Source organism: Dromiciops gliroides, chromosome 4 (genome assembly GCF_019393635.1).
Source record: "Dromiciops gliroides isolate mDroGli1 chromosome 4, mDroGli1.pri, whole genome shotgun sequence".
NCBI lineage: Eukaryota > Metazoa > Chordata > Mammalia > Microbiotheria > Microbiotheriidae > Dromiciops > Dromiciops gliroides.
The window spans coordinates 382,414,268-382,435,126 of record NC_057864.1 but is presented as its reverse complement, the minus strand read 5'-3'; the positions used below and the strand labels follow the sequence as shown (position 1 = coordinate 382,435,126).

At 38.1% G+C, this 20,859-nt stretch overlaps 1 protein-coding gene and 1 pseudogene across 1 annotated transcript in view; one reads left to right on the top strand and one right to left on the bottom strand.

Annotated features, from left to right (window-relative positions):
• The window catches only part of PEX3 (peroxisomal biogenesis factor 3), a 65,860-nt gene that overhangs the window by 40,018 nt on the left and 4,983 nt on the right, over nucleotides 1-20,859 (bottom strand). Inside the window, exon 2 of the mRNA XM_044002081.1 lies at nucleotides 20,678-20,809. Coding sequence (XP_043858016.1) covers nucleotides 20,678-20,809 — 132 coding nt within the window. The remainder of the gene's footprint in view (nucleotides 1-20,677; nucleotides 20,810-20,859) is intronic.
• Nucleotides 876-1,193, top strand: LOC122754070 (annotated as a pseudogene).

Below are 20,859 nucleotides of genomic sequence, written 5' to 3'. Positions count from 1 at the left end.
ATCTTTTTATTTTACAAGATTTGCGATGAGCCTCCAATTCTTTGGGTGAGCTACATCCCACCCCCAACCCGGTCAGAAGTTCTGCAGATCACATGATTATACCTTTGGAAGTAAATGTTCTGTTTTAAAAAGCTCCAGTGTTACACAAGTCATCACTGTCTAAAAGCTATCTATTTATCTTCATAGTATGTCTTCCTTGCCTTTGGGTCAACTGATATTTTGATTCTTCTGAGATAGGTTCTTCCAGGATTCCCAGATTTAAGGCATGACTTTGAAAATAATGGTATTTAAAAGGTAGGTTTTTTACATGCTCCCCACACAATCTCAAGAGAGATGATCCACTCAATTTTGGTAGTCTGCTTTGGGACAAAACTATAAAAACTCACCTTAATCCATTATATCAAGCTAGCCCTATGCTATGCTATCCATCTATCTATCATCTGACATGGGGGTTAGGACATATAGAGGAATTAAAGGACTATTAAAATTTAGCCTGGCCAACTAGATACCAGGACCACCATATCTCATTCAAGCCTCTTCCACCCCACCAGGAGAGAAGCCCATTAGGTACAGCTGCTGGTGCCAGGGGACAGAAGTCAGGGCTATCATTCCAAAAGAAAAATCCCCTTGACTCTCAGGAATCTTTCCCTACCCCACCCCCAAAAGGAACTTTCCATTGTCAGGTGGTCACCCCTTTGATGCTCTATAAAAGCTTTTGCCTCTCTTCCATTTGAGGAGAAAAGATGTTCCTAAGTTATCTCCTCCCCTTGAGGTGAAGTCCATTGGGTACTTCTTGTGGTGATTGGCTGTTAGCTGTGCTGCGGCTCAGCTTGTGTGCAGTGGCTGTGGCAGCGACAGCAGCAGAGCGCAGCACAATGTCTCATACCATTTTGTTGGTACAACCTACCAAGAGGCCAGAAGGCCAAACTTATACTGATTATGAATCAGTGAATGAACGCATGGAAAGAGTTTGTAAATGAATGAAGAGCATATGAAGAGAATGAATCCCAACAGTCAGTCCCTCCATCACATATGACATCAGGCAGTTGTTTGAATTCATTGATGATCTGGCAGATCTTAGCTGCCTTGTGCACCGAGCGGACACTCAGACATATCAACCCTACAACAAAGATTAGATCAAAGAGAAGATCTATGTGCTTCTCTGTCGGCAGGCCCAACAAGCTGGCAAATAATCCAAGTGGCAGCCTTGGGGGGATGGGGGGAGGGCTCGGAAAACAGGTGTGTGCAGAGTTCTGTAGTGGAAGCTTTGTATTACAGAAGTCCTGTTTCCATTTTGTTACAATCTAGCCAAGGTCAAATGTATTAGGAGATTTTTGTCTTGTCCTGTTTCCATTTTGTTACAATCTAGCCAAGGTCAAATGTATTAGGAGATTTTTGTCTTGTTCAATCTGAAGCCCCTGTCCCTCCCTACTTTCTTTTTTACTAAGAAGTAGCTGAAAATTTCTCTTCGGTCAGTTAGCACTTGGTTACAATTCTTCCTGCTGTTCATATATGCTTCATAATGTTCACTGTACTTACCTTTCTGTGTGAGGGTTTTCTAGAATTTAGTTGTCTTCAAAACTCAAAGGCTTAGTAGAGAATACAATAAATGCTCTTTAGTTTAAAAAAGTCCATGGGGTAAATAACTTACAAGTGATAAACTCCAAATATGTTCATCAGATGCACTTTTTTTGTGTGTGTGTGAGGCAATTGGGGTTAAGTGACTTGCCCAGGGTCACACAGCTAGTAAGTGTTAAGTGTCTGAGGCCGGATTTGAACTCAGGTCCTCCTGACTCCAGGGCAGGTGCTCTGTCCACTGCGCCACCTAGTTGTCCCCCCAGATGCACTTTTAAAATTAGCACCAGATTAGTCTTTTAGATTACTCTTCCCTCTGTTCATTATTTCCTATTTATTGGGTATATAGTTTGCTTGGTATATATTTGCAAGTTTATTTTCCCCATTTGATTGTAAACTCCTTGAGGGCAAGAACATTTTTTTTGGCCACTTTTTATATCCCCAGAGCTTAGCACTGTGTCTGGCACATAATAGGTTTGTTTACTGATAGATTGAGGATCCATTTGAGTTTTTTGAATAGTTATTTTGCTATCCTCCTTCAATTTAATGGAGAAGTTCAACACAATTCCACCTAAGATTATAATTTTTAAATTTGTGCTTTCCCCTTAAAATCTATTATATTTTCTGTTCTTTTTCAATCAGCATTTAGTTTCTACAATTTGTTTTATTTATGCAAATCTGAGCATTGTCTCCCCTTACAGCTTTTCCCTACCATTCTTCAGCCCATTCTGGTCCCTCCTTAAGTCTTCCCTATTTCCCTTTCCCAGTCCAAATTCTTTGAGTTTTAGTCATTCCCAACCTAGCTTTGCCACTTTCCCAAACTAGATGAGAGTTCCCCACCTAACCCTACCTTCCAAGTCATCCAATTCATTTTAGTACCCTTTTCCAAGAAATTTTAATTCATCTCCTTCCTTACTCCTTTCCCCTTCTAGGGTACTTTAGAATCTAATCCACCTGGCCCAGCTATTAGTGTGATTCTGGATCACATTTCTGTTATCTTGCATTTCTTTCTGACATCTTCTGAAGAGATTCATTCACATAAATATGAATTCATGATGGTAGTAGTGTGCAATGACAGAAGGGGTTCTGTATCAAACAACAAGCATTTATTAAGCAACTGTTATGTGCCAAATACGAAGGATACAAAGACAACAAATCGTCTCTGCTAGCAAGAAGCTCACATTCTATCAAGGGAAAGCAACCACATATATGTACAATATAAACAAAGTAAATACAAAGTAATTTTTTTTTTCAGCAGAGTGGTAGCATCTGGGGGAGATTTCATTTCAGAGGTCACACATGAGCTTGCCACTGAAGGAAACTAAGGATTCTAAAAAGTAGAAGTAAGTAGGGCACATTTTACAGGTGCGAGGGACAACTTGTATAAGAGGGGGGGGAGATTACAAGTGGGCCAGTTGGATCAGAATGAAAAATGTGTGAAGGAAAGCAGTGTGTAAGAAAATCAGGAATGGGAGACAGGAGCCAGATTGTGAAGAATTCATTTAAATTTCAGACACTGGGGCAGCTAGGCGGAGCAGTGGATAGAGCACCAGCCCTGGATTCAGGAGGACCCGAGTTCAAATCCAACCTCAGACACTTGACACTTACTAGCTGTGTGATCCTGGGCAAGTCACTTAACCCCAATTGCCAGCCAGCCATCAATCAATCAATCAATCAATAAATGTATGTCATAGAGAGCAGTTTGTATTTATTTGATCCTTGAAGCAAGAAGGAACACCTGGAGCTTTTTGAGCAGGGGACTGCTATACTCTTGTTCTTTAGTAATATCACTTTGATAGCTGTATGGAGGATGAATTAAAAAGGAGAGACATCTGGAGTAGGGAGACCTATTAGTCAATTCTTGACTACATAGTCAAGGAAAGAGGTAATAAAGGCCTCAACTAAGGCAGCAGCCATGTGCATGGCCAGAAGATGGATAGGAAATACACTGTGGTGATAAAATCAATAAGACTTAGCAATTGATTGGTTGAGAGGGGTAAGAGAGAAGAGCCAAAGATGATTCGGAGCTTTCTCCTGGCTATTTAGAGTATTTCCTGACACCTGGGGTTTTTACTGTGGTCTTCTGGATTCTACTGATCTATACACTTTGTCCTTTGTTTCCAGTACTTCTAGGCAATTTTCTCATAATTTATTTTAATATGTTTTTCAGACTTTTAATAATTTCTTTTTTCTGGAAGTGCTGTAACATTTAGGATGGACTTATTTTTAGAATCACTTTCCTTAGCTTATAAAGATCTTATGTATTCTTTAACATTTTTTTCTTTTGGTATTTTTCAGTGATTTTATCTTATTTCTGCAACAAATCTTCCTCTTTTTTTCAGAGAAATTCTCCATTGTTTGCTCTAAATTCTCTGTTCCCTTCTTTGGATTTTTAATTTTTTCTTTGAGAGGTCTAATTGGTACCCTGATATCCATACTTACTTCATCTTTTATTGCTGTGTCTAATGGAGGTCTTTCTTGGAGAAGGGCTTTTGGAAGTTGCCATAGTACTTTTCCTTTCATTGGTGTTTTTCAAGTTGATTGCTTTAATGTCACAGTATTTGTATAACTATTTGGTGTATTTTGTGCTACTTATGGTGACAGAGGGGAATTGGAATTAACTATGAATTCCTGCTTAGTCACATTTACCTAAGTTCTGTTGCTTTCTCTTCTTAAAGTAATTTAATAATTTGATTCTTTTCTAGCAGTTTTGAGGTACTGAATGGATTTTGGACTTATATCCCGCCTCTCATCTGGCCTTCTTTCCGGAGAAACTCCTTTAACTTTCATTTCAGAGAGCAATGAAGCAGGACAAGCACTACTAAGTGCTTTACAGCATCGAAGAAAGCTTGTTTTCTCCCCTAAAATACAATGGCTGGGCACAGTCACCTAGATAGAGGTGTGGGATTTTTGGCTGGGTTACTGCTAAAAGGAAACTTCACAAGGCAATGACAAGGGAATGCAAATAGCAACCTAGATGGAACAGCCTCAGAGATCTATCTTCATGGACAGGGATCTTCTATGTGGCCCAGATTTGACACACTTATTCCAATATGAACTTTAATTGTTCCCATAAGTTTTGGAGACATACAACTAACTAGGAATATGGTTGGACACTGGAGACAAAAGGAAGCCAGCCAAGAAAAACTATTCTTTATCTCTTTTTGCCTACCTATCCTTCTAATGCCCAACTCAAGTGCCAGTTCCTTCATGAAGGAAAACCCTGATAATCCCAATTAACAGTAATTTCTAACCTGACCTCAGAAAGCACTGTTTTGTCCATCTCTAATGGACTTTGCATGCAGCAGGTTCCCCATTTAAAACATAAGATTCATGAAGTCAGGGACTGTGTCACTTATAAATTTTAAATCTCACCCAAAACCTAAGCACAGAGTTCTAATGGATGTAGAAGATGAGGAAGATGGAAGAATTAAGGATATCAGAGAATTAGAAAAAAGGAGTTTGGAAGGGCAGATTTGGGAGAAAAGAGTTCCATTTTGCACATTTTTGAACTGTTAGGAAGACAGAGAGGTGAAGATGCCCTGAAGGTGGGTGGCAATATGGGGTTTTCATTCAGGGCAGGGATGGATTTAAATTAGATTTCTGAAACATCTGGGGAGAAAATTTAATTGAAGTCATAGGAATGAATTACATTGTGATGGATTAAGAATACAAAAGAAAAGATAGCCAAGGACAAAGTTTTAGTGAATGCTCACTCTTTGGGGGAACAACAACATGTGTGTTCACACAAACATGCACACACAAACACGCGAGAGTACACACACACACACACACAATGTGTTTATCATCATTCAGTGTTATTACCTAAGTCTCCAGTATACATTCTTACACATGAATGGTATCCCTAAGAGATAGTCATTTATTCCCATAAACTAGACCTACTTATCTCCCAAGATAAGCTATTTCACTAATAGACAGCTCAATTCATTAAAAATTCTACCTTATGGATTGCTAAAACATATTACATGACTTTAACCATTGTGTGGTGCAAAGCAAAAACCTACCTCTTTTTATTTAAATGAACATTTTTTTGTTTAAAGTTTCTCCAAATTCTATTCCTCCCTCCCCTCCCCACTCCCTGAGGCCATAAGCAGATATAGGTTATACATGTGCAATTATGTAAAACATTACCTTATTAATTTTATATAAGAAAACTCAAAAGAAAAAAATGAAAGTGAAAAAAAGCATGCTTCAGTCTGTGTTCAATCAATATCAGTTCTTTCTTTGAAGGTGGCTAGTATGTTTCATCATTAGTCCTTTGCGACTGTCTTGGATCATTCTATTGCTGAGAATAGTTAAGTCATCAACAATTCTTCATCAAACAATACTGTTGTCACTATGCACAACATTCTCCTGGTTCTACTTATTTCACTATCCATCAGTTCATATAAGTCTTTCCAGGTTTTTCTAAAATCATCCTGCTTGTCATTTCTAATAGCACAATAATATTCCATTATAATCATATGCCACAACTTGTTTGGCCCTTCCCCAATTAATGGCCATTCCTTTGATTTCCAATTCTTAGCCACCACAAAAAGAGCTACTATAAATATTTTTTTTGTACAAATAGGTCTTTTTTCTTTTTTTCCTTTTTTGAGATGTCTTTGGGATATAAACCTATCAATGGTATTGCAGGATGAAAGGGTATAAACAGTTTTATAGCCCTTTGGGCATAGTTCCAAATTATTCTCCAGAATGGTTGAATCTATTTACAACTCTACCAACAGTGGATTAGCATCCCAGTTTTCCCACATCTTCTCCAACATCCAATGTTTTCCTTTTGTTATAATTGTTACTCTGATAGATGTGAGGTGGTACCTCAGAGTTGTTTTAATTTGCATTTCTCTGATCAATAATGATTTAGAACATTTTTTCATATGAACATAGAGAGCTTTGATTTCTTTGTCTGAAAACTGCCTGTTCACACCCTTTGACCATTTATCAACTGGGGAACAATTTGTATTTTTATAAATTTGACTCAGTTCCCTATATATTTGAGAAATGAGGCCTTTATCAGAGAGACTAGTTGCAAAAATCCTTTCTTAATTTTCTGCTTTCCTTATAAATGTCAATTGCATTGGTTATGTTTGTGCAAAAGCCTTTTAATTTAATATAATCAAAATTATCTATTTTACATTTTGTAATGCTTTGTATATCATCTTTGGTCCCAAGTTCTTCCCCTGTCCATAAATCTGACAGATAAACTATTCCTTGCTCTCTTAATTTGCTTATGGTATCACCCTTTATGTGTAAATAATGTACCCATTTTGACCTTATTTTAGTATATGGTGTGAGATGTTGGTCTATACCTAGTTTCTGCCATACCATTTTCCAGTTTTTCCAGCAGTTTTTGTCAAATACTGAGGTTTTGTTCCAAAAGCTTGGATCTTTGGGTTTATCATATGCTAGATTACTATAGTCATTTACTATAGTGTAATTCATACCTCTTTTATTCCACTGATCCACCATTCTATTTCTTAACTAGTACCAGATTGGTTTTTTTGTTTTTGTTTTTTAGTGAGGCAATTGGGGTTAAGTGACTTGTCCAGCGTCACACAGCTAGTAAGTGTTAAGTGTCTGAGGTCGGATTTGAACTCAGGTACTTCTGACTCCAGGGCCGATGCTCTATCCACTCTGCCACCTAGCTGCCCCACCAGATTGTTTTGATAATTACCACTTTATAATACAGTTTGAGATCTGGTACTGCTAGATTACCTTCTTTCACATTTTTTTTTTTATCAATTTCCTTGACATCCTTGAGCTTTTGTTCTTTCAGATGAATTTTATTTTTTTTTCTAGCTCTATAAAACATTGTCTGGATAGTTTGATTCATATGGCACTAAATAAATAGATTAATTTAGGTAGGATTGTCATTTTTATTATACTGGCTTGGCCTACCCATGAGCAATTGACATTTTTCCTGTTGTTTAGATCTGATTTTATTTGTGTGAAAAATGTTTTATAGTTGTGTTCATGTAGTTCTTGGGTTTGTCTTGGCAGGTAGATGCCCAAGTATTTTATACTGTCTACAGGTGTTTTTTTTTAAAACATAAAAGTATTTTATTATTTTCCAGTTACATGTAAAGTTTTCAACATTTGTTTTCATAAGATTCTTTTTCTTTTCTTCTCTTTTCTTTTTTGGTGAGGCAATGAGGGTTAAGTGACTTGCCCAGGGTCACATAGCTAGTAAGTGTCAAGTGTCTGAGGCTTGATTTGAACTCAGGTGTGCTCCTGAATCCAGGGCTAGTGCTCTATCCACTGTGCCACCTAGCTGCACCCCCCCCCCCCCGCCGTAAGATTCTTAGTTCCAAATTTTTCTCCCTCCCTCCCTTGCCCCCCCAAGACAGAAAGCAATCTGATATAGGTTATACATGTACAATCACATTAAACATATTTCTTCATTAGTCATGTGAAAGAAGAATCAGAACACAAAGGGAAAACTTCAAAAAAGAAAAAAACAACCAAAAATGTCTATAGTTACTTTAAGTGGAATTTCTCTTTCTGTCTGTTGCTTCTGGACTTTGCTGGTAATATGTAGAAATGCTGATAATTTATGTGGGTTTATTTTGTATCCTGCTGCTTTGCTAAAATTATTAATAATTTCAAGTAGTTTTTTAGTTGATTCTCTAGGATTTTCTAAATATAACATTATATCATCTGCAAAAAGTAATAGTTGTTTCCTCATTGTTTATTCTAATTCCTTTCATTTCTTTCTTCTTTTATTTTTATCATTTTATTACTTATTACTCTTGCTGCTACAGCTAATATTTCTAGTACAATATTAAATAAAAGAGTTGATAATGGACATCCTTGCTTCACCCCTGATTGTACTGGGAAGCTTCTAGCTTAATGCTTGCTGATGGTTTTAGATAAACATTACTTATCATTTTAAGGTAAGCTCCATTTATTCCTATGCTCTCTAGTGGTTTGTTGTTGTTGTTGTTGTTGTTGTTTTTTGGTGAGGCAATTGGGGTTAAGTGACTTGCCCACGGTCACACAGCCATTAAGTGTTAAGTGTCTGAGGCCGGATTTGAACTCAGGTTCTCCTGATTCCAGGGCCGGTGCTCTATCTACTGCGCCATCTAGCTGCCCCCTCTCTAGTGTTTTTAATAGGAATGGGTGCTGTCTTTTGTCCAAAGCTTTTTATCCATCTATTGAGATAATCATATGATTTCTGTTAGTTTTATTATTGATGTTTTCAATTATGCTGATAGTTTTCCTAATAACAAATGAGCCCTGCATTCCTGGTATAAATCCCACTTGGTCATAGTATATGATCCTTAAGATACAATGCTGTAATCTCTTTGATAGTATTTTATTTAGAATTTTTGTGTTAATATTCATTAGGGAAATTGGTCTATAATTTTCTTTCTCTGTTTTGGCTCTTCCTGGTTTGGGTATCAGTACCCTATCTGTCTCACAAAAGGAATTTGGTAGGACTCCACCTATTTTCCCAAATAGTTTATAAAGCATTGGGATTAACTGTTCTTTAAATGTCTGGTAGAATTTGCTTCTGAATTCATTTGGTTCTGGAGATTTTTTCTTAGGAAGTTCACTAATGGCTTGTTCCTAATCTAGCTTTTAAGAAGACAAAAGGGAATTGAATCTCAGTTTCCCCTTCTTCTCCAGAATGAAGAGATCTAGTTCTTTTAACTATTTCTCACAAAGCATGCTTTCTAGAACCCTCACTATTATAGTTCCTTTCCTCTGACTCATGTCAGTTTGTCAGTATCTCTTTTTAAAATCTGGCTCCCAGAAATAGCCTGGGCCTCCCAGAATACAGCTGTGGAGGCAATATGATTTAACAGAAAAAGTGCTGGATGCAGATTCAGAAGACCTAGGTTCATATCCTGCCTTGGCCATTGGTAGTTGTGTAATCATGGAAGTCACAACTTCTCAGAGCCTTAGTTTCTTCATTTATAAAATGGATTTAATATTTGTATGACCTTTCTCCTAGGGTTATTGTGGACAAAGAGCTTTAATAGAACGTAAAGTACTACTTAATTATAAAATATTATTTCCTGTGACTTGTACATCATTTATATTAATGTAGGCTAGAATTATATTACTTTTTTTAAAAAAAAATAGCTGTATCATACTGCTGGCTCATATTAAACGTTTGATCTCCTGAGATGCCCAGAACTTTTAATGCATATCAATGCCAAGCCATTTACTCTATCATCCATCTATACAATTGATTACTTGAATCTAAAAAGTCTTCCATATTTAATCCTGCTGAATTTCATAATTTTGTTTTCTGCTCATTATTTCAGTGCAAATAAACATCTTATAACCTCCTATCTCATCAATTGTATTAGCTATGTGTCTCAGTTTTTTATCATTTGGAAATTTAGTAATTCTAAACCAAGTCACTGATAAAAATGTGAAACAACACTGGGCCTATGATAAAGTCTAGTGGCATGCCAGTAGAGACTGCCCTTAGGCCAAAAAAACACATCATTAATCATTACTCATCAAGAATGAGTAATTAACTAGATAAACTGTGTATCAACCCCCAAGTAGCATTATCTAGAGCCAGCCCATATTTTACCATTTAATCCACAAAGACAACCTGGAAAATTTTTAAACATTTTGCTGAAATTAAGAATATGTTAAATCAATAGTATTCCACTGATCAAGAAAACCCCCTGAACTCAGGAACCCCACTTTTAAAAAGCATATGAGAGGGGCAGCTAGGTGGCGCAGTGGATAAAGCACCGGCCCTGGATTCAGGAGTTCAAATCTGGCCTCAGACACTTGACACTTACTAGCTGTGTGACCCTGGGCAAGTCACTTAACTCCCATTGCCCCGCAAAAAAAAAAAAAAAAAAAAGCATATGAGGCTAGTTTCACTTAAGCTGCCAAAAATTATTAAAACAGATGCAACATTTTTGCACAGACAAATGTAATGCAGCTAAAATTAGAAGGGAAAGTTAAGGGTAAAAAAAAAATCTCTGTAGTAGGTGTCTTTGATCTATAACTCATGTCCAAGATATATAAGGATCTGATTCAAATTGATAAAAATACAAGCCATTTCCCAGTGGATAAATGGTAAAAAGATATGAACAAAAGAAAAAAAACCCCAAACTATTAACAACCATATGAAATCATGAATAGCAAAAGTAAATCAAAACAACCCTGAAGTTTCATCTCTCACTCGGCAAATTGACAAAGATGACAGAAGATGATAATTTTTTGTAGACTGTAGAAAGATAGGCAGAACCAATGCTTTGTTGGGGGAGCTATAAATTAGTAAACCATTTTGGAAAGCAATTTAGAATTATGCAAATAGAGTGACTAAAATATCTGCACCCTTCAACTCAGATTCCACTACTAGACTTATGCTTTAAGGAGATCAGGATTAGAAGAAAGTCCTCATATATATTTGCTAGTAACACAAAGTACTGATACATACTCATACACACACATATTGTGGTAGCAAATAACTAGAAACCAAGTAGACAAGTGCACATTGATTGGGGAACAATTAAAACTGTAGTATATGAATATAATGAAATATTTTGCTTTGTTGTAACAACAAATATAATAAATACAGATACGTGGAAGGACTTTTGTGAAATGATACAGAGTTATATAGGCAGAGGTATAAAAGCAATATATACAATGATTACAACAATGTAACCGGAAAGAACAACCACCTTAAAGCAACTGAAAGTAAATGTTGCAAAATTACAAAGAATAAGCATGGTTCCAAAGAATACATGATAGAGTATTTTCACCTTACTTCTTTGCAGAGATGGGAGTTGACTAGTGATGTACATTTTGATGTAGATTTTTTTTGGACGTATTGATCAGTTTTGCTTATTTTTTCTTTCCTTTTTCCTTTTTCTTTCTTTTTTGTTTAAAGTATGCTTCAATCTTTATTCAGAATTCATAAATTCTCTGGAGGGTGATAGTATTTTTCATCACAAGTCCTTCAGAATTGTCCTTAGATCAGACTAGCTAAATTTTTATAATACTGCTGTTACTGGGTATGATGTTTTCCTAGTTCTGATCACTTCACTTTACATGAATTCATATAAATCTTCCCAGTTTTTTCTGAAACCATCCTGCTGGTCATTTCTTATAGCACAAAAGATTTCCAACCCAATCATATACCGCAACTTGTTCAACTATTCCCCAATTGATGGGCATCTCCTCAGTTTCCAATTCTTTGCCACCACAAAAAGAACTGCTATAAATACTTTTGTACAAATAGTACCTTTTCCTTTTTCTATAATCTCTTTGGGACATAGACCTAGTCAAAGGGAATGCACAATTTTATAGCCCTTTGGGCATAGTTCCAAGTTGTTCCCCAGAATGCTTAGATTAGTTCACAACTCCACCAACAATGCAATAGTGTCCCAATTTTACTACATCTCCTTCAGCATTTGTCATTTTCCTTGTAAAAGATAAGCTGGTTTAGTATCACTGATGGGGGTAACTCCTTTAAAAAGAAGAGGCTCATTTACACCTTCTCATCCAGTGTGTGTCTTATCCATATCTTCCTGAAAGAAAAGACCTTCCTTCCTTCCATAAAGGAGTGGGTGTGGACCTGATTCACTGTGCTGGGTTTTACCTCTAGATCTCTTACTACTGCATGAATATTGAAGGCCCAATGGTTGTTCTTACTACATGATGCCAGTCTCCTTTTCTGGACATATCTTCCTCTGATCATATCTTTTACACTGCTCTTGTGCAACAATTCTTTGTTAATAATAAACTTGCAGCTTAAACCTGTTCACTAGGTAAATCTCCACTGCCCTTTGGTTTATCTACTTTAATTCTTCAGAAACATTTGTTTTCTATAGCTGGGAGCTAAAGTTCACAAGAAAACTACTGATTCTAAAAAGGCAGGCACCTATTTCAGGGAAGCAGAGTTCATTAAAAGAACTGTTCAATTTCAGCAACAAACATTTATTTTATTTTCCAGTTACATGTAAGGGTACTTTTCAACATTCATTTTCATTAGATTTAGAGTTCCGATTTTTTCTCCTTCCTCCCTTTCCTCCCCCCTCCACAAGATTGCAGCCAGGTTATATATGTACAATCCACAAGTGTTCTTTTTATCAGTTCTTTCTATAGGGGTGCATAGTAAGCTTCCTTATTAGTTCCTTGGGATTGTCTTGGATCATTGCATTGCTGAGAGTAGTTAAGTCATTCACAATTGCTCATTGAACAATACTGCTGTCACTATATACGATGTCCTCCCAGCTCTTCTCACTTCACTATACATCGATGTTCATTAGTCTTTCCAGGTTTTTCGGGGATCATCCTATTTGTCATTTCCTGTAGTTGTGCTACAGGACCATTCCACTACAATCATATAGCAAAGCTTTTTCCATCATTCCTCAATTGATGGACATTCCCATGATTCTCAATTCTTAGCCTCCACCAAGAGTTGCTATAAATATTTTTTGTACAATTTTTCCCCCTTTTTTCTTTTTCATGATTACTATTGTTAACTGTTTCCCTTCCATCTTATTCCCTTCCCCATGATATTTATTCTATTACCCATCTTCTTTCATCCTATCACTCTTGAAAAGGGATTTGCTTCTGTCTGTCCCCCCCCCCCCCACTCTGCCCTTCCTTCTTTTGGCCCTCTCTCTTTATCCCCTTCCCCTCCTATTTTCCGGCAGGGTTAGAGAGATTATGCCACCCAATTCAGTGTGTACATTATTCCCTCCTTGAGTCAATTCTAATGAGATTGAGGTCTTTGAGCCAATTCTGATGAGTGCTAGGATCATTTACTGCCCAGATTAAATAGATTATTCCACCCAGTTGGGTGTGTGTGTGTTAATCCCTCCTTGAGGCAGCTCTGATGAGTTTAAGGTCTTTGAGCCTTTTCTGATGAGTGTAAAATTCATTTACTGCCCTGCTCCTCTCCCATCTTTCCCCCCACTCCATAAGCCTTTTCCTGTTTCTTTCATGTAGGATTTCACCTCTGCCCTTCCCCCTCCCCCAGTGAATTCCCTTCACCCCTCAATTTAACCCTAAAGATATCATCACCTAGCTAAGTGACACAGTGGACAAAGCACCACCCCTGGACCCAGGGGGATCCCAGCCAAAAACTGGCCTCAGACACAAGACAGTCACCTGCTGTACAACCCCAGGTATGTCACCCAGCTCCAATTTTTTTATGGTTCTCTAGGGTCTTGTATTTGAAAGTCAAATTTGCCATTCAGTTCAGGTCTTTTCATCACAAATATCTGAAAGTCTTCTTTTTCATTAAAGTCTCATTTTTTCCGCTGAAAGATTATGCTGGGTTTTGCTGGGTAGGTGATTCTTGGTAGTAATCCCATTTCCTTTGCCCTCTGGAATATCATATTCCATGCCCTCTGGTCCTTTAATGTAGAAGCTGCTAGATCTGGTGCTATCCTGACTGGGGCTCCACAGTACTTGAATTCTTTCTTTTTGGCAGCTTGCAATAGTTTCTCCTTAACCCGAGAGCTCTGGAATTTGGCTATAATATTCCTAGGAGTTTTCCTTTTGGGATCTCTTTCTGGAGGTTATAGGTGGATTCTTTCAATTTCTATTTTAGCTTCTTCTTCTAGAATTTCAGGGCAATTTTCCCTGAGAATATCTTGGAAGATGATGTCTAAGCTCTTTCCTTGATCATGGTTTTCAGGTAGACCAATAATTTTCAAATTATCTTTCCCAGACGTATTTTCCAGGTCAGCAGTTTTTCCCAGAAGATATTTCACATTGCCCTCTATTTTTTTATTCATTTGGATTTGCTTTATTGTGTCTTGGTTTCTCATAAAGTCACTGGCTTCCATTTGTTCAATCCTCATTCTTAGGCAATTATTTTCATCAGAGAGCTTTTGTACCTCCTTTTCCATTTGACTTCTCAAGCTGTTGACTTTTCTCATGTCTTTCCCGCATCACCCTCATTTCTCTTTCCATTTTTTCCTCTACCTCTCTAACTTTATCTTCAAAGTCCTTTTTGAGCACCTCTATGGCCTGAGACCAATTCATATTTTTCTTAGAAGCTTTAGATATAGGGGCCTGATGTTGACATCTTCCTCTGAGGGTGCACCTTGATCTTCCTTGTTACTGAAGAAACTTTCTATGGCCCTCACCTTTCTCTGCTCGTCTTGCTTGTCTTTTACTTGACTTTTAGCTCCTTAAAGTGGGGCACTGTTTCCAGGTTGCAGTACCCCAAGCTTCAGAAGTGCCAGGTGGTATGATTTAAGGATAATCAGGTTCTTCACTCACCTGGCCTATTCCCTGGTCCTTAGATGACCCCAGACCAACTTGCTAATCAACCAGCTTTGTGTGTGTTGTGGTTGTTAGCTCCAATGAGCCTGTGCCCTCCCCAACCTGGGCCACTGCTACTCAAGCCTACCTCCTGGTTCTCAGCAGGGGTGTAAAATCCAAGTTGTGCCTTAGCACCAGCATAGACCCCTGTAGTCTCCCCCCTGCCCAGGGCTCACTAGACTGTGAGCTTGCTTCCAGATGACACTGGAACTTCAGCTGATTCAGAGGCTCTGGGACTCTCCTTCTCTGGTGAGGCTTTCCTGGGACTGGATCTGTGTCAGGGTGACTGTGGGGTTGGGCTTGACTCCTGTATTAGCACAGCAGCGCCCTCCTTCTGCCATTCCAAGTCATTCTTGGTTAGAAGATGATTTCAGCACATTCTTCTGTGAGTTTTGTTGCTCTGGGAATTTTCCTATGGCTTTATTTGGATGTTTTTTGGAGTGATGGTGTCATGGGTTTGGGAGCTCACTGCCTTTCCTCCGCCATCTTGGCTCCTGAGGAAGCTTCCAGAACTGTTCAATTTCCCAAATATAATCTAGCATGCCTCTTTCCTATCATATTCTAGGCCCTATTCATTATTCATATACAGTAGAAGTTTCTAACTTAAGACCAGCAAAACTCTCAAGTGTAACCTTTCCAGACCGCACACTTCCACTCTCCCCGCAGGACGTGGGCATAGAGTGCTCTCTTTCCTTTTTTCTTAAAAAAATATTTATTGGGGCGGCTAAGTGGCGCAGTGGATAAAGCTCCGGCCCTGGATTCAGGAGTACCTGAGTTCAAATCCGGCCTCAGACACTTGACTTACTAGCTGTGTGACCCTGGGCAAGTCACTTAACCCCCATTGCCCAGCAAAAACAAAAAAACAAAACAAAACAAAAATATTTATTATTATATGGAAAGACTTTCTATTGTAAACAAATTAATTAATTAACTAACTACTCTAGTCTGAAAAATTATATAATTGGACTTATGAAAAATTATGATTATATGAAAAATTATAAGTTTAGAAAAATTATAATTGGGCCATAAGTCCCATCTGGGTATTCATTCAAATGTAAAAAATATTGTGACTTGACTAATTTTGGGGGGTCCTAATCTGACTGGGGTACTTAATCTGGGACTGTTGACTGTTTGGTTATCTGACCGCTATTAATTTCCTATGGGCCATTTATAAAGTTCCACCACACTGCTCCACTCCCAAAATTGATAAGCAAAAGATTAAGAACCCTCTTCCATTTTAACAGCAGAGGATTTATTTATGAGATACAATTTAAAATTAAGAATACAGGGAAATAAAATGTACAACCTGACAGCGTTCCAGTGCGTCTCTTTCCACCTGCTGCACCCGGAACTTTTTTAGCCTCTTCCTGAGTACCAACGGACCTTCTTCTAGCGTTCCCCTCACTGAAAAGCCCCCCTGCTCCGTATCAGCCTCTGTCCCTTCTTGCTCTTAGCTTTTTCTTCGATCCCCCCTGAAAAGCCCCTTAGTGTCCTCACCTCTGTTGCCAACCCCCTGGCATCTCTAGCATCCCTTTCTCACTGCTTCTCTGTGTCTCTAGCCTTCTGGTGTTCTTCTTCCTTGGTCTTAGACTTTTATCCATCTCAGTCAGCCCCTCTCTTTACAGAGCCTCAGTCTCCTCAGTGTCCTTCTAGCAGCCCCCTTTCTGTCCGTTCCTCTCCAACCGCTTAACCTTCCAGCCTCTCCCTTCCAACTTAGCCTTTGGCGTTTTGTTTTTTTTTTTCACTCTCTAACTCCCCAGCATATATCTTCCTTCTAACCACTCAAATCTCGGGGCTTCCTGCACCTCCCCCCCCCCCAAGCTAATCCGCCAGTCACACTACAGCTGCGGCTGAGCGGGGGACACTTGAGCATCCCGTGCGCACCACGCCCAAGGATCCAGGGACCTCTGCACGGGCTACATCAGAGGCTGGCCTGGATGAGCCTGGGATCTCTCAGATAGATCCACCCAGGGCAGAGGGAGCTGGGGCTTTTTTCCCCAGCTGTCTGACCTGGGGTCTCAGCCCACATGGCTTTTTGGCTCAACTGAAGTGGAGGGGGAGGGGCACCAGCCCCTCACACAGAAAAAACCTTGAGGGCTCAAGGCTTTCTAATCTCAGCCCAAAGGTAGGGTCCCCAAATCAAAATAAATTTCCACACTATGAGGGGGAAGAGGTAATGGGGAGAAATCTTGATGATGTAAAGAGACATCACTAAAATTTTCTTTGTATAGGAAGGAAAGTGAATGTTGCAAAATTGTAAAGTACAAGCAAGACCGCAGAGAAAAGATATGAAAAGACACATCCCCCAACACAGTTGTAGAAGTTGGGGGAGGGTCAGTGAGTATGGAACACTCACTTTCAGATTTTTTTTTTTTGATGTATTGATCAGTTTTGCTGACTTTTGCTCTTCTTTTTGTTTAACAAAATCTTGTTATGTGGGATGGTTATTTAGGAGAGGTAGGAATACAGGGAGATATTACAGTGAATATTAAAATAGAAGGGGAAAGTTACTGTGGAAAACAATACTAAAGCCTCTCATTAAATTGCAAAAATTGACAATTAATATTTTAAGAGTGTCCAGGGTCTCCCTTGAATCACTGAATAGATTGTATTTTTTGAGTATCTTACTACCAAAAAAGTCACAACTGTCAACCAAATCTTCCCAAGGTTTTGCCCACATTACTCATGTTCCTTTTGGAAAATAATTCAAAAATGTAATTTAAATGATCTATTTTTGTCCTTTCACTGCTATAGAATTTCTTCATCTTTTGCTTCATGATCACTATAAAAAGTGAGTTGGAAATTGCTTTAGTCTGGAAAAGTCATTGGCTACAAGGAGAAACAGTTGTCCAAATCTCTCTCCAAATAACTGCTATTAAATAAAGGCATCTCTGACAAACTTTAGCTAATCACAAATAGATTAATCGAATCTTAGGTAGCTATGATGCTGACTGATCTTAAAGATTCAATTTCTAGTCAATGAAGCACAGACATGCATTAGAAATAATATGGCAAGGGCACACATCTATAAAATAAGGGTACTGTACTATATGGTCTTGGAGGTACCCCCTGGCTGAATGATCTTATTTATTGCTTCCTCATAGTAAGATAATTCTGACAGAACTTGTTCTTAATAAGGCTGGGCTTACAATAACCTATTATAAGGGTCCCTTGAAGCTGTTTACATATTGATTTTGTGATAACATTTTTTTAGCACTGACAGTCCCATCTCACAAATAGGTTAGGCTCTAAGTTCATGTTACAGTCGGTTTTTCAGACCTCAATATGAACATTTCCCAAATATGATGTAATGTTTGTAAGCAGCCAAAAAAGCCAATTTAACCCACATTTGAAGTATAGTACTGTACACAACTCTCCAATTCAACAGAACCCAAACACTGTGTAGAAAGTGTTTCCCTGTGAAAATATATTAAAAATTACAACTTCTGATACAAAGAACCTTTTCCACCAGATTTTTTTCATCTGCCAGGAGAGGAAAGGCTTCACTTTGCCTATAGGTATTAAGAATGGGAACTTGCCCAGCTTCTGGGTTTTTTGTTTGTTTGTTTGGTTTTTTTAGTGAGGCAACTGGGATTAACTGACTTGCCTAAGGTCACACAGCTAGCAAGTGTTAAGTGTCTGAGGTAAAATTTGAACTCGGGTCCTCCTGATTCCAGGGCCAATGCTCTATCCACTGCACCACCTAGCTGCCCCTTTGGTGTTGTTTTTTTGTTTGTTTTTTGTTTTTTTGTTTCCAGCTTCTGTTTTGCATGGTGTTTTCTTGTCCTGGCTCTTAAAATGTGGGGAAAAGAACTGGTATGTTGATAGGAAGAGGGACAGATACTTGTAGGAGTAGATAAACTGGAATTTTGGGATTAGCATCATGAAACTGGGTCAAAGAGGAAAAAAGGAAGGAATGAAACAAAGAACCCCTTCAGGGTAAGGAAAATCAGATTGGGGAGGGCCTCTGGTCAATATCTGAGTCCTAAAACAAATACTCAGGTACATGTCTTATTTCTATTTCCGAGTCACCCTATTTCTTCTCTTCCATTCTTACTGCTACCACCTGTTACTTACAACTAAACATTTTTTCCTTATAGATCCATAGCATGAATATTTCAACTTCTCCTTAATTCCCTGCCCCAGAGGAACAAGAGGGGAGCAGGGACCTAAGAATTGGTATTAAGAAATGAGACAAAGGGTTGTAAGGGTACCTCTGGGCAAAACTCATCTCATTGAAATTTTGTATCTTCCCCATAGCCTAAGTTAGTTTTGCACACACAGGTGCTTAATATGTTTAAGTGAATCCATTTATCTCTCAACCATTTATCTTGTAACTAGGCATCTGCCCTGGACTTAGAAGAGGTGAAAAATAGGACAGCTATCCAATAAAGAAGTGGTAACAGCAGGGGGAAGACTAGCTCCTGTAAATCATCAGATCAAATGCTGAGGGCATATATTATCATTAAAGAAGTCATACTTAGGCAAATTTGTCTAGCAATGGATATTAAACTTATCAAACACATGTTGGGAATCTACTTCAGGGAAAGCAAGATTTGCAATTTTTCAAAAAAAAAGTTTTATATTCTTATAACATTTAAGCATTTATATCTTGATATTGTTAATTTTTACATTAAAATCCTGTTATCAAATAATACGTAGACCCAGCATATTTTGAGGGTCCCTTGGACAGCAAGGAGGTCAAATCAGTCAACACTTAAAGAAATTAATTCGGGCTATACACTAGAAGATAAAATACTGAAGTTGAAGCTTAAATACTTTGGGCACATAATGAGAAGACAATTTAATGGAAAAGATCTTGATGTTGGGAAAGATTGAAGGCAAAAGGAAAAGGGGATGGCAAAGGATGAGATGGATAAATAGTATCATGGAAACAATGACCATGAACTTCATCCAAGGGATCACAGAGTCAGCCATGACTTAGTGAATGAACAAAAAAGAAGTATATTTTACTGAAACATTGATCTCTGAAATTATTTTAATACTTCGAAAGGACCATAATTTCATCAGTGTGGATACATTCTCCAAAAATGCAGATTTCAACTCCTCTGCACCTTAGCAGAGGATCTCTATGAGATGCCATGATCAAAAGAACTGATCAACTGATAGACAATCTAATGCTGAGGAGACTCTCCATGCTTAGGTAGCCTAGTCATTTAAAATCAACAGACATTTATATTAAACATTAAGTGAAAGGTACAGTGTGCTGGGTATCCTTAGGGACAAAGATAGGGACTACACCTGTGATTTCACTGGTTTAGGAAACTCCCTCTCCCAGGGTAGGTCCAGCACTTTGTCAAAAATTATGGTCTTAGAGAATAGTCTACAGCAGAGTCAACTCAAAGCTGACAGTCCTGCCCCAACCAGATTAAAATGTAACTGGTAAATATTTAACAAAATAAATAAAAATACAACAAAAGTAATGTTAATTTATGGTTTTCTACATCAATATGCAGCCTACAGGGATCCATTTCTATTTGAGATTGACACCCCAAAAGTATAGAGATTAGGTGACTTACTCGGGGGTCACACAGCCAGTATGTGTCAGAAACTGGATTTCAGAAGTTTCAACTTCTGTGCTATTTCTCCATTCACTAAAAAACAAACAAATAAACAACCAGCCCAAGACCCTAGAAACAAAAAACCAAAAAGATCTTTGGCCTCAAAGTTTGTTTTGCACGCTTGCGCGCACGCGCATGCACGCACACACACAGAGATATGTATATTATAGACACAGTTATACACATGTGCACACAGATATAAACAATCCTATACATAGGAAAATATTCTTTTGTCTTACCTGTCATATTGCAAGTTCTCTGGTTACTTTCAAAATGATATTGTCGTCTTGCTTGGGCAATATATTCAGCAGCCTCCCTCTCTTGTATTTCTCTGATCTTCTTTTGTCCATATTTCCCAAGGATATATACTCCTGAAAGTGTTTAAAAATGAACTAATTATGGTATCAGAATGTTTTTCACA